At 46.6% G+C, this 12,393-nt stretch overlaps 1 protein-coding gene and 1 long non-coding RNA gene across 3 annotated transcripts in view; one reads left to right on the top strand and one right to left on the bottom strand.

The window, feature by feature from the left end:
• Positions 1–2,606: 2,606 nt before the first annotated feature.
• On the bottom strand, positions 2,607–12,117 carry LOC125636481 (uncharacterized). Of its 2 annotated transcripts, none has more exons than XR_007356613.2 (4): positions 11,726–12,117; positions 10,076–10,157; positions 5,974–6,123; positions 2,607–3,161 (listed from the first exon to the last, which is right to left on the bottom strand). It is a non-coding gene; the product is annotated as an uncharacterized LOC125636481 (long non-coding RNA). The 2 variants fall into 2 exon arrangements; XR_012668394.1 differs by lacking the exon at positions 11,726–12,117 and adding an exon at positions 11,256–11,321.
• OXCT1 (3-oxoacid CoA-transferase 1) overlaps positions 11,352–12,393 on the top strand; it is a 127,682-nt gene continuing 126,640 nt past the window's right edge. The window contains exon 1 of the mRNA XM_048849613.2: positions 11,352–11,596. Within this exon, the coding sequence (XP_048705570.2) occupies positions 11,489–11,596 (108 nt within the window). The 5' untranslated portion in view covers positions 11,352–11,488. The remainder of the gene's footprint in view (positions 11,597–12,393) is intronic.

Below are 12,393 nucleotides of genomic sequence, written 5' to 3'. Positions count from 1 at the left end.
TGTCACAGACTCGTATGTGTATTATTCACTAGATCCCAATGCCTCTCTTCAGTACTTCAGAATGCTGTGCAAATATTATGCATTCGTTGAATGCTGGTGCGGTACTTAGGTTGCACAAGGGAAACTGAGAAAACACAGCAGCAGAACTGAGACAAGAGCTTGTTGACATGGGGACCAATTAATCCAGATATCCTTCATCATAGAGTTTAAGACTGGAAAGGACTACCAGAACATCTTGTCTGACCTCCTGTATATCACACCACCAACACCCCCAGCAACCACACATTAAGCCTAACAGCCACAATTAGATCAAAGTATTATAGCCCCTAGGAGACTGGACTATTATGTGTCACAGAACCGAGGAGAGAAAAAAAAGAGAGAGATCACTTGCTAGAGTAGCAGCTTGGTAAAGAGTAGGCAGTAGTGGAAGATGCAGAGATGCTAAAATTAACTTAGGTTAAGAACTAGCAGGGGTGACAGCCCAAGCCTATGTTAGATGTAGGGCATGTGGAGGCAAGGAATAGTAGACAGCAGGGAAAAGGTCATGTATTTGCTGTGAGCTAACTTTTGATGGGAGAGCAAGTTGGGGTCAGGTTGAGTAGAGCGGAAATGACTCCATAGCCCAGTTAGGGTTGCCAACTTTCTAATCGCACAAAATCAAAAACCCCTTCTCCGCCACTTCTCCAAGGCCCCACCTCCACTCACTCCATCCCCCGCTCCCTCCGTCGCTCGCTCTCCCCCACCCTCACTCACTTTCAGTGAGCTGGGGCAGGGGGTTGGTGTGTGTGTGGGGTGAGGGCTCTGGCTGGGAGTACAGGCTCTGAGGTGTGGTCGGGGATGAGGGGTTTGAGGTGCAGGGGGGGCGGCTCCAGGCTGGGGCAGGGGTGTGTGTGTGGGGAGTGAAGACTCCGGCTGGGGGTACAGGCTCTGGGACGGGCCCGAGGGGTTCAGAGTGCGGGGGGGGGGGCGGGCTCTGGCTGGGGGGGTGGGCTCTGGGGTGGGGCTGGGGATAAGGGGTTTGGGATGCAGGAGGGGTCTCTAAGATGGAGCAGGGGATTGAGGTGCGGGGGGATGAGGCTCTGGCTGGGGGTGTGGGCTCTGGGGTAGGGCCGGGGATAAGGGGGTTGCGGTGAAGGAGGGGGCTGGGACAGGGTGTTGGGGCTGTGGGCTCTGGGAGGGAGTTTGGGTGTGGGGGGGACTCCGGGCTGGGGTGCAGGAGAGAGTTCTGGCAGCGGGGTCCCGGTGGTGCTTACCGCAGCTCCTGGGAAGCGGCCACCAGGTCCCTGCAGCCCCTAGACGCATGAGTGGCTGGGGAGGATCCACACACTGCCTTCTTGCCCACAGGCGCCCCTTCCCCCATGCAGCTCCCATTGGTCACGGTTCCCAGCCAATGAGAGCTGCAGAGCCAGCCCTCAGGGAGGGGACAGTGCGCAGAGCCTCCCTGGCTGCCCATGCATCTAGGGGCCACAAAGACTTGGTGGCTGCTTCTGGGAGCCGCACGGAGCTAGTGCAGGCAGGGAGCCTGCCTTAGCCCCAGGCCCCCGCTGCGCCCCCAACCGAACTTTTAATGGCCCGGTCAGCACGCCGGGGCCCTTTTCAACCAGGCATTCTGGTCGAAAACCGGATGCCTGGCAGCCCTAAGCCCAGTGGTTAGAGCCACCATCTGGGAGGTGGGAGGAGACCTGGGGTCCAGACCCCTGCACCAACCACTCTTTCACTATTTATCCAAACGGAACAGTTTTAATGGGAGAGCCTCAGGGAGCCCCACATCAGAATATCCCACAGCTGAGGGGCTAGAGAACTTTCCTGAAAGGTGGGAGTCGCCTGTTCAAATCTTTTCTCCCCCGCTGACAGAGAGGTGGGAATTAAATCTAGTGTCCCACATCCCAGGCAAGTGGTCTAATCACTGGGCCAAAAATTACAAGGTGGGCAACTCCTCCTCCAGCCAGTACTTGAATGGGACCCAGTCCAATAGGTGCCTTCTGAGCACACTTACAGGATTAGGCCTCACATGCAGTTTAGGCAGCTGAATGCCTGTCTTCCCCCTGGTTCATGGATCGCATGGGGGCTTAGTCAGGAGACACAGGTGAGTCGCATCATACGCGCATTTAACTTACGTGAATTCGACTATACGCGCTCGGCAAAAAAAAAAAGAAAAATAACAAGATACCTGTAAATAGTGTGGGCGATTCCACCCACCATTCCACTCAATGGGCGTATGCCCCAGAGTGAGTGTGAGATGGGAGACGTGAATCTGCTGTTCCCTCAGTCAGTCTCAGTTCCCACGTGCCTCTCATAGTGTGAGCATCTCGCCGTGCTGAGTGTGATTCTAGTGTTTAAAGATACGTATTTTTCATACAACATGGCTCCTAAACACAAGCCAACTACTTCATCTGGTGCTCAACTGAAGAAACAGCGATCTGTTCCAACACTGGAGGAAAAACTGGCTGTGTTGGGCTTATTGAGAGATGGTATGTCGGTCTCCAACATGGCATGTAAATATGGCCTCAACGAATCTAGCATCTGTGCTATCAAGATTCGAGAGAGAGAAATTCGTCAAGCCGTGGCATCAGGTGCTCTAATAACTGCTACAGTGATGAGCCAGGTGCGTGATAAGACTTTAGTGAAGACTGAAAAGGCTTAAACTTATGGCTGGAAGACATGAACCGCAAACATGTGCCTATCGATGGCAACACTTTGCGAGAAAAGGCTCTTAGCCTCTACGCGCTGTTCATACCTCCTGACGAAGAGGGACAGCCTTCTGATGAGAAGGAATTGAAAGCCAGCCAAGGTTGGCTTAACAGTTTTAGGAACCGCTTCAACCTCACAAACATGCAGTCTACTGGTGAAGCTGCATCTGCCAATGAAGAATGATTTAATTTCTGAATACGATCCCTCTATGGAACAAAGCCTCAAAATCACACGTCGTATTACAGACGATTTGAGACCGTATCAAGAAATGTTTGAGCAGCTCAAGAGACAACAGCGACAGTTGCCGATCACCATGTTTTTCAAGGAAAAACAACCAGCAGCAGATGAGCCTACGCAATCAACTTCTCGAGCTGAACCAGAGCCCACCACTTGGTCTACGACTCGCTCTCCATCACCCAAGCTCTCCGTCACCTCCGTCTCCTGGATCGACATCAAGCCCTGACGACCCCCTGTAATTAAAAATACAGTACTGTAAAATTATATTTTGCATATGTACTCTTTATTATATACTGTATATTACTGTATACATTATGAATTTATACATATTACTGTACAGGGTTGTATACACAAAACCAAACACGGTGTACTGTACTTTCTGGGCGATTTAACGGACTTTCAAGGGTAATTTTGACTGTACGCAATTGTAGCCTTACGCGCTGACTTTAGAACCTAACCCCCATGTCAGATGCGACACCACTGTAGGCATCTGAACCACTAGAGAGAGAGGCAGCAGTGTACATGCCCAAAGCTGAAACATCGGTCCCCAGAGAACTTTTACTTTGAAAAATTTAGGCATCTACAGGATTTGGCTGGAGTTTTGTGGATTGCAGTAGAGCCAAAACTGAGATGTAGATGCCTAAAACAGGGGTATATATAGGCATCTAAGAGAGAACTAGAACTTTATTAACTAAGGGCTTGCTCCTGAAAAGTTCTGAGCACTCTTGTGAGGTGCTTCTGCAGACTTCAGTGGGAGTTGAGGGAGCTCATCAACTTGCAGGATAGAGGCCACACTACACAGGACTACCCTGAGAAATCATGATTAGTTAATGAACCAATCAGAACATGTCAAATTGCTTAAAACCTAACTGGTTTTGAGAAAAGTGAATGTAAAATCAAAATATCTGCTAAACTGAGCCCACTCCTCTCATTTTTCGCATGTGTAAACTTTTTAAAAGCCCATACCGATATTTCTCACTTTTAAAAAATATTGCTCCTAAACTGAGAGTTTGTATTCTAACTTTAATGCTTGGGCAGATCTTTGATCTATGGTATAGGGTGGGTTATAATATCAAAACTAGTAAACTTTAATTACTGAGTTATACTGGTGGCATCCACTTAGCTGATGCTGTGCAAGGGTGTGAGCTTATTCCTATGTTTATACTGGTTGATTGGCCTCATTTCTTGCTGTTACAGTTTAAACAATGTTTTATGCATTTGTTCAAAGGTTCAAACAGAGCATCTGAAAATAAACAAAAAGGGTAAGAAGAGTTAGTTCATTTGAAGTCCAGTATTGCCAGATGAGGTGGTGAAATGTGGCTTATTTTTATTCTGGATTTCCACTGTATTAGACAATACAAAGAAAAATGAAGTCTGTATTCTTAAGCAACTTAGCTTGATATATTTTTGCACAATGAGTGAAAGAGCCATAATTATTAGCTCTTATGTAAATCAATGTTCTGCTATTAACATATATAAATTTAGGTTCCACCTTGTCAGTGACATAGGATGAAGGAGATTATTTTTCATGCCACACTGACTTCAACAAGATTTCATAGGGTCATAAAGAATGGTTACTTACTTGTACAGTAACTGTTCTTTGAGATGTGTTGAGCACATATACATTCCTCTGCCGGTGTGTGTGTGCCCAGTGCACTTAAATCGGAGACTTTTTAGCAGTATCACTGGGCAGCACGTGCACCCCTGCTCTCCTTGTGCTCTCAGGTGATGCCATAAAACAGACAGATCCACCACTTCTCTCTCTTCTCCTTCACATCTCAGTATATAATATCTTAAGTAATAGGGAAGGTGAGAGAGCCATGGAACATATATGTGCACAACATATCTCAAGGAACAACAGATACTTCAGTGATTGTGCATATATACATTCCTTTACAAGTGACTTACCAGCAGTTCCCTTACAAGTAGAGGGACTTTGGATCATGTGACACTGACTTGCCAAAGTTGGCATCGTCACAAGAGCCTTAAGTGATGGCATAATGACTGGAAAAGCTATGTACAGATGACCATTTGGCTGCTTTGCAGGTGTCAGCTATTAGGATATTGCTCAGAAAGGCTGATGAAGTGGACTGAGCCCTGGTGGAGCAAGACTTGATTCTCCGTGGAGGACACACTTTTAGCAGGATGGTAGCAGAGCATAATGCAGTCAGAAATCGAATGTGAGATATGCTGAGCTGATACTGATTGACCCTTAATTCTCTCAGTGTGTGCTACAAAAAGCCTGGAAGAAGTTCTGAAGGACCTAGCATGATCCAGATAGTACAAAAAGCTCTATGAACATCCAAGATAAGAAGTTTTTCTTTAGCTTTGGAAGAATGTAGTTTTAGGAAAAATACCAGAAGATTAATAGTTTGGTTCAGATGGAAAACTAACACAATCTTAGACATAAACTTAGGGTATGATCTATGCCCCAAAAATGCTGTCTTCATAGATAATAAAGGTAGAGAGGTTGTAGCAATGGGTTCAGAGGTGGAGGTGTCGGAATACTGATGAAGTGATTGGTGCCGGCCTAACAGGTTGGAGAATTGGTGATGGTGCTGAGTACACCAATAATGCCGAAGACTCTAAATGCTCCTATGCTATGGAGGGAGCCAGTGGTGCTGATCATGCTGATAGTGCTGAAAACACTGGAGTTCCCTTAAATGAAGCCAGCTGCAGCGAAGGAGAGTCTGATAGGGAAAGGCAGAGAAGATGCCTTGCCAACAAGAGCACCTGCAACAAGAGCAACAGGTAAGTTCATTGGTGCCAGTGGAGCTGAGATAGGCTGGATTAGCTGGAAAGGAGAAGAGGGACCCACTAACGGTGAAGATACTGATCTCAAAAGTGCAGAAGGAGCCAGAGTTGATGGTGCTGCCTCAGACAGAGCTGGTGAACGTTTAGATTTGTGACGCCTCAAACTGGTATCTGAAGATTACGAGAAGATTTTTTTAGGAGACGTCTGAGACTTCACAGACTTGTTAGCATTGGAAAGCTTAGAGTGCTTCAAAGAGGCTGATGATGAGGGCAACGGGTGACATCACTTACCAGCTGCGTGCCTCAAATGAGGGGCAGCTGGAGGGCACTCCTCATCAGTCTAAATCTGCTGCTTCATGGGTAGGGCTCAGTTCTGATGCAGGATGCATCGCTTCTTTCATGAAGTGAACTTTGAGGTGGACATCCCTCTGTTTTTTAGTCCTGGTGGGGGAAAAGGTACAAATGGAGCATTATCCTTCACATGGCCCTCAGCAAGACAAACCAAGCAGCTCTTGTACCTATCCGTGACAGGCATAGCAGCCGTGCCCTGTGACACACTGCTTAAAGCCTGGGGATTTTTTCATAATATCCTCCGGGTAACTACTAAAACCATAAGTAACTACACTGCACTAAATACGATAACTGTGTATACTAAAGAGTTTTGAAATACTGGCTAACCAAAGCAAATGCTATCAGGAGCACCAAATCTCACTATGCACAATGAGAAAACTGAGAAGGAGGCTGCAGACCACCCCTTTTATATACCCTTGCCATGGAGAAAGAGGAGAGCAGGCGTCCGTGCACCATCTAGTGGTGCTGCTGGCAAAAGTCTCCAATTCAAGTCCATTGGGCCTACATACACCTGCAGTGGACTATGTATGTGCACAATCACTGGAAGAAGAGCTAGCAGGATCCAATTTCCATTGAAGGCAGAGGAAAGACATGTGACTTTGGATCAGGCCCTTGGTGTCTGGGTCTCTTCTTAATGGAATATTTTTCTAAACTTCAGTGCACAATTTGTACTGAAATTGTACTGAATTTGGATTGCCACTATGCAATCAATATACAATTCTAGTCAGAGACTTCTTCAGCATTTCCATACATTTTGACCTCTTTAGAGGTAGAGACATGGAAAGCACCTGGAAATTCCTGTGGAACTACTCGCCTGGGGTGTCACATGATCAGTACTGAAGTTTGCAGTGTAGAATGAGATCAAAATCAAGAGTAGTTTAGCTGTAGAAGTGGGGAAGGAAAACGACTACTTTAAATATTTGGTTTATGCAAAATTTAAATTTTGCTATTTCTATTGCCAAAGAATTATGAATTATGTTGTTTGAGTCTTTTCTATCCTATAGACATCCAGATTTTTATAACTGTGCACAAAAATGCATCTGGCATGTGTGTTTGTGAAATTACCATAAGTACGTGCATATCTGCAGTGTTGTATACTCAGATCGCCAGTTACCCATTTAGCTGGACATTTGAACTTGTATGTTTAAAAATGTGGTCCTAATATTCTTTGCATTCCTTGAAACCACCTGAATTTATTTTTGCCTGTTGTCTGAAAAATGACAGCATGGTGTATGATTAAGATGTTAATGCTGGTTAACACTGTGATATCAGGCTTCTCCGCTAACTTGTAGCTCTCATAAATATAAAGGGAAGGGTAAACCCCTTTAAAATCCCTCCTGGCCAGAGGAAAAACCCTTTCACCTGTAAAGGGTTAAGAAGCTAAAGGTAACCTCGCTGGCACCTGACCAAAATGACCAATGGGGAGACAAGATACTTTCAAAAGCTGAGAGGAGGGAGAAAAACAAAGGGTCTGTGTCTGTCTGTGTGATGCTTTTGCCAGGGACAGAACAGGAATGGAGTCTTAGAACTTAGTAAGTAATCTAGCTAGGTATGTGTTATGTATTTTCTTTAAATGGCTGAGAAAATAGCTGTGCTGAATAGAATGACTATTCCTGTCTGTGTGTCTTTTTTGTAACTTAATGTTTTGCCTAGAGGGATTCTCTATGTTTTGAATCTAATTACCCTGTAAGGTATCTACCATCCTGATTTTACAGAGGTGATTCCTTTACTTCTATTAAAAGTCTTCTTGTAAGGAAACTGAATGTGTTTTCATTGTTCTAAGATCCAAGGGTTTGGGTCTGTGGTCACCTATGCAAATTGGTGAGGATTTTTACCAAACCTTCCCCAGGAAGTGGGGTGCAAGGATTGGGAGGATTTTGGGGGGAAAGACGTGTCCAAACTCCATTTTTTTCAGGAACCCACATAAAGTTTGGTGGTGGCAGTGGAAATCCAAGGGCAAAGGGTAAAATTAATTTGTACCTTGGGGAAGTTTTAACCTAAGCTGGTAAAGATAAGCTTAGGAGGTTTTCATGCAGGTCCTCACATCTGTACCCTAGAGTTCAGAGTGGGGAAGGAACCTTGACAGTAGCCTTTGGCCTGCTCTACGCTACAGTTAGGTCAACTCAAGGCAGTTTACATCAACCTAACTATGTATGTGTCTACAGTAAAATTTTGCTCCCACCAACATAACTGCTATGCTACACCAACTTAATAACTCCACTTCCATGAGAGGTGTAGACTCAATGTCAATGTAATTAGGTTGACCCAGTGTCAATGGAGACACTGCATTGCTTACCTTGACTGTTACTGGCTTTCAGAAGCCATCCCACAATGCCTCACACTGACAGTGCAATTGATACAAGTGCTCCTGGTGAGGACATGTACCGCCAACACAAGGAGTAAAGCGTAGACATGCACAGGTGATGTAATTACTACGGCGGCTGTATGATTATGTAAATTAGGTCAACATGTTTGTAGTGTAGACGTGGCCTTATACTCTAAACAGATTGTTACTGAATGGATTTTCATCCTTGTCTCCATCAATTCACATTCTATTGTGGCCCCACAATTTAGCAGAATTGATCAATTCAGCTTTACACAGTTTTACAGAATTTAGCGGTCCTGTGCATCAGCTACTAAATAACACTGCGTATTTGCCATGCTGCCATTTATGTAGTAAACTTCTTAAGATTAAAAGATGAGATGCTGAGCGTGGAGCTAACTTTTCAAAGAAGCGCACAATACCTTTTGCGCTCCCAAGACCCTCCTATAAGTCTGAACATTTGACAAGTGTACCCCTATGTGCCTGTTTGCACTTACAATCATCCAGTTTGCACGCACATGACTTCATGGGTACACTCTTGTAAGCCTGCTGGGGTGAAGACCGTCTTTTTGTTCTGTGTTTGTGTAGCACCTCACACAGGTGCTCCAGTAATACAAATAATAAGTAACATTCACTTTATACTCCTTTAAAAATTGACTCAGTAGGTCAAAATTATTCTCTTCTACATTTACATATAGTTGAAGAAAGCATGCTGAGCAGTCTTTGGTTGCCAGTGGTTTGGAACTGGAACAAAGAGAGTGAAACTGCTCAGAACTGTGGTTTAATGACAAATCTGTAAGGGGATTTTCTACTTTCATGAGCACCAACCTCCCTCATGTTATTTGTAGAAAACATATATAATAGTGGAGGGATGCTTTGTGTTTTTCTTCTTCCAGCAATAGAAATGCCAGCAGCAAAAGCACTGTATCATGTAATCATTTAAACAAGCTATCATCTGTGCTAGTGATGTTCTCCTACCCAGCTGAAAATGCCTGGAAGTGACCATGTGATACATGGGTAGTGGCTGAGCTGAGAGTGCTGAAATTTAACCATTTAAAATCGTAAAATTTTGTATTACAGTATTTTAGATTTTTTGAAATTATATTTGTATGCAAGCAGGTATACATAGTAGAAATATTATATACCTAAATAGCAGTCCAGAAGAAAAGGGAAACAAGTATAAGTTTAAACATAGCAAATGTCTGTAGGCAAGGACTGGCCTGTCTCCCAAGTTTTGTGAGAGTGTTGGGTCATCCTTCAGGATAGGTTGTAGATCCTTAATAATGCGTTGGAGGGGTTTTAGTTGGGGGCTGAAGGTGACGGCTAGTGGCGTTCTGTTATTTTCTTTGTTAGGCCTGTCCTTAGTAGGAGACTTCTGGGAACTCTTCTGGCTCTATCAATCTGTTTCTTCACTTCCGCAGGTGGGTATTGTAGTTGTAAGAATGCTTGATAGAGATCTTGTAGGTGTTTGTCTCTGTCTGAGGGGTTGGATGACCCAACACTCTCACAGATCTTGGGAGACAGGCCAGTCCTTGCCTACAGACAGCCCCCCAACCTGAAGCAAATACTCACCAGCAACCACATACCACACAACAGAACCACTAACCCAGGAACCTATCCTTGCAACAAAGCCCGCTGCCAACTGTGCCCACATATCTATTCAGGGGACACCATCACAGGGCCTAATCACATCAGCCACACTATCAGAGACTCGTTCACCTGCACATCCACCAATGTGATATATGCCATCATGTGCCAGCAATGCCCCTCTGCCAAGTACATTGGTCAAACTGGACAGTCTCTACGTAAAAGAATAAATGGACACAAATCAGATGTCAAGAATTATAACATTCATAAACCAGTCGGAGAACACTTCAATCTCTCTGGTCACACGATTACAGACATGAAAGTTGTGATATTACAACAAAAAAACTTCAAATCCAGACTCCAGCGAGAAACTGTTGAATTGGAATTCATTTGCAAATTTGATACAATTAACTTAGGTTACCTTGCATAATGACTTAGCCACTCCCAGTCTCTATTGAAGCCTATTTCCCCTTGTTTTTTCCTACCCCCGCCCCCAGACGTTCTTGTTAAACCCTGGATTTATGCTGGAAATGGCCCACCTTGATTATCATACACATTGTAAGGAGAGTGGTCACTTTGGATAAGCTATTACCAGCAGGAGAGTGGGTTTGTGTGTGTGTGTGGGGTGAGAAAACGTGGATTTGTGCTGGAAATGACCCAACTTGATTATCATACACATTGTAAGGAGAGTGATCACTTTAGATAAGCTATTAGCAGCAGGAGAGTGGGGTGGGAGGAGGTATTTTTTCATGCTTTGTGTGTATATAAAAAGATCTTTTACACTTTCCACAGTATGCATCCGATGAAGTGAGCTGTAGCTCAGGAAAGCTTATGCTCAAATAAATTGGTTAATCTCTAAGGTGCCACAAATACTCCTTTTTTTAGATAATCCCTCGTGTGCTAGGGCTAAAGCCTGTCACTCAGTAAAGGAAGATTTCATAGGAGAGCAGGATCAGGGGGGGCTGCTGGGAAGCGGGGAAATGGGGGGGAGGGGAGCAGTTCAATTCCCTATGCTCAGTTCTTTGCCGCCTTGGCTTCAGTTGTCATCATGTAATTACATCGCCCATGGGGCGGCTCTAACCCAGCGCTGCTTCCACCGCTGACCTGTGTGGTCCCCCCGGCCCTGCTCCCGACTTCAGTGCCCGGCAGCGGGCTTGGGCTCCTGCACCGCGTCTCAGAGCCCGGGAAGGGAAGCTGGGTGCCCCGCGCCTTGCCGGCCCTGCTCAGTCTGGTGGGAGCTGGGCTGAGCCTCCCCCCCATCACACACCGCCCAGGGCGCCCCCGATCATCGCCCACCCCCAGCTGCTCACACCTCCTCCGCAAGGGTTAAAAGCAAGACGTCAAGGGCGGCCAGCGCCGAGCCCCTGCCCCACCCCGCTCCCATGTGATCGCGACGCCCGCCGCAGCCGCCTCCTCGCGTGCTCGCTCCGCTCTGTCCTGCACCGGCTGGGCAGCTGCAGCCTCCGCCCCAGCGCTCCTCTGCTCGGCCGAGGGCAGCTCCCCGGAGTCTGGACTCTCCCGCCCCGCGCGCTGCGAAGCCTGAAGATGGCGGCTTATAAACTCCTTGGCAGGCTGAGCCCCGGCATCTCCCCTCCCGCCGCTCGGGGAGCTCGCAGGGGGGGCGCCCCGGCGCTGCGGGCAGCCCAAGCCAAGGTAAGGAGCGCGGCGGGCCGGGGGAGGGGAGGGCAAGCAGAGGAAGTCCCCCAGCTCTGAGCGAGTCCTGGTTGTGCTGGCCTCTGTCCACAGCACGAGTGCGTCCCATTGACCGTGCCCTGCAGCGACCTTGTGAATTGCCTTAATCGATGGCCTGTTTCCCCGCTTTCCGCCTCGCTGCATAGCCACGGGCTCCGCGCCGCCGCCGCCTCCCCGCCCTGGCTACGTTGTAGCTGCTGTCAGATTCGGCTACAAAATGGCACGTTTCAGCTCTGCCCGGCCTGAGAAGCGAATCTGGAGAGTCCTTCAGCCCAGCCAGAGGGCGGCGTGTGGGGCTGACCTTGGGGAGGGAAATCTCTGACTTAGGATCCTGCCCTCTTTACTTTTCATAGCCAGCATTCAGGGCTTCCCGTTTCTTCATCAGATCCGTTCTTGCGTTAAGTGGGTGCCTGTTTTGGTCTGTAATGTGCACAGTGCAAAACAGCGTCTTATAAGATGCAGTGTCCTCCCTCCAGCTAGGTCACTGTGTTGGATCAGAAAAGAAGGGAAACTGGCGTCATCAGGGTGTTATGATTAACTGATAATGAGCTAGTTGTTCAGGACTTGTGCTATTGTCTTCGGGTAAGACAAGATGTGACTTTTTTAATACACCTGTGAACAAATCCTTGGATATTTCCTCAGCCCCAGAATGGCCTCTTCTGCTGCGAGAGGCTTCTTACTAAGCAATATAGATGAAAACACTAGTCTCTTTATATTGCTAGCTAAAATGTATTAAAGGGGAAATGAACTACTTTCAC

The sequence above is a fragment of the Caretta caretta genome, chromosome 5, assembly GCF_965140235.1.
Source record: "Caretta caretta isolate rCarCar2 chromosome 5, rCarCar1.hap1, whole genome shotgun sequence".
Taxonomy (NCBI): domain Eukaryota; kingdom Metazoa; phylum Chordata; order Testudines; family Cheloniidae; genus Caretta; species Caretta caretta.
This window is presented reverse-complemented; position numbering and strand designations above follow the sequence as displayed.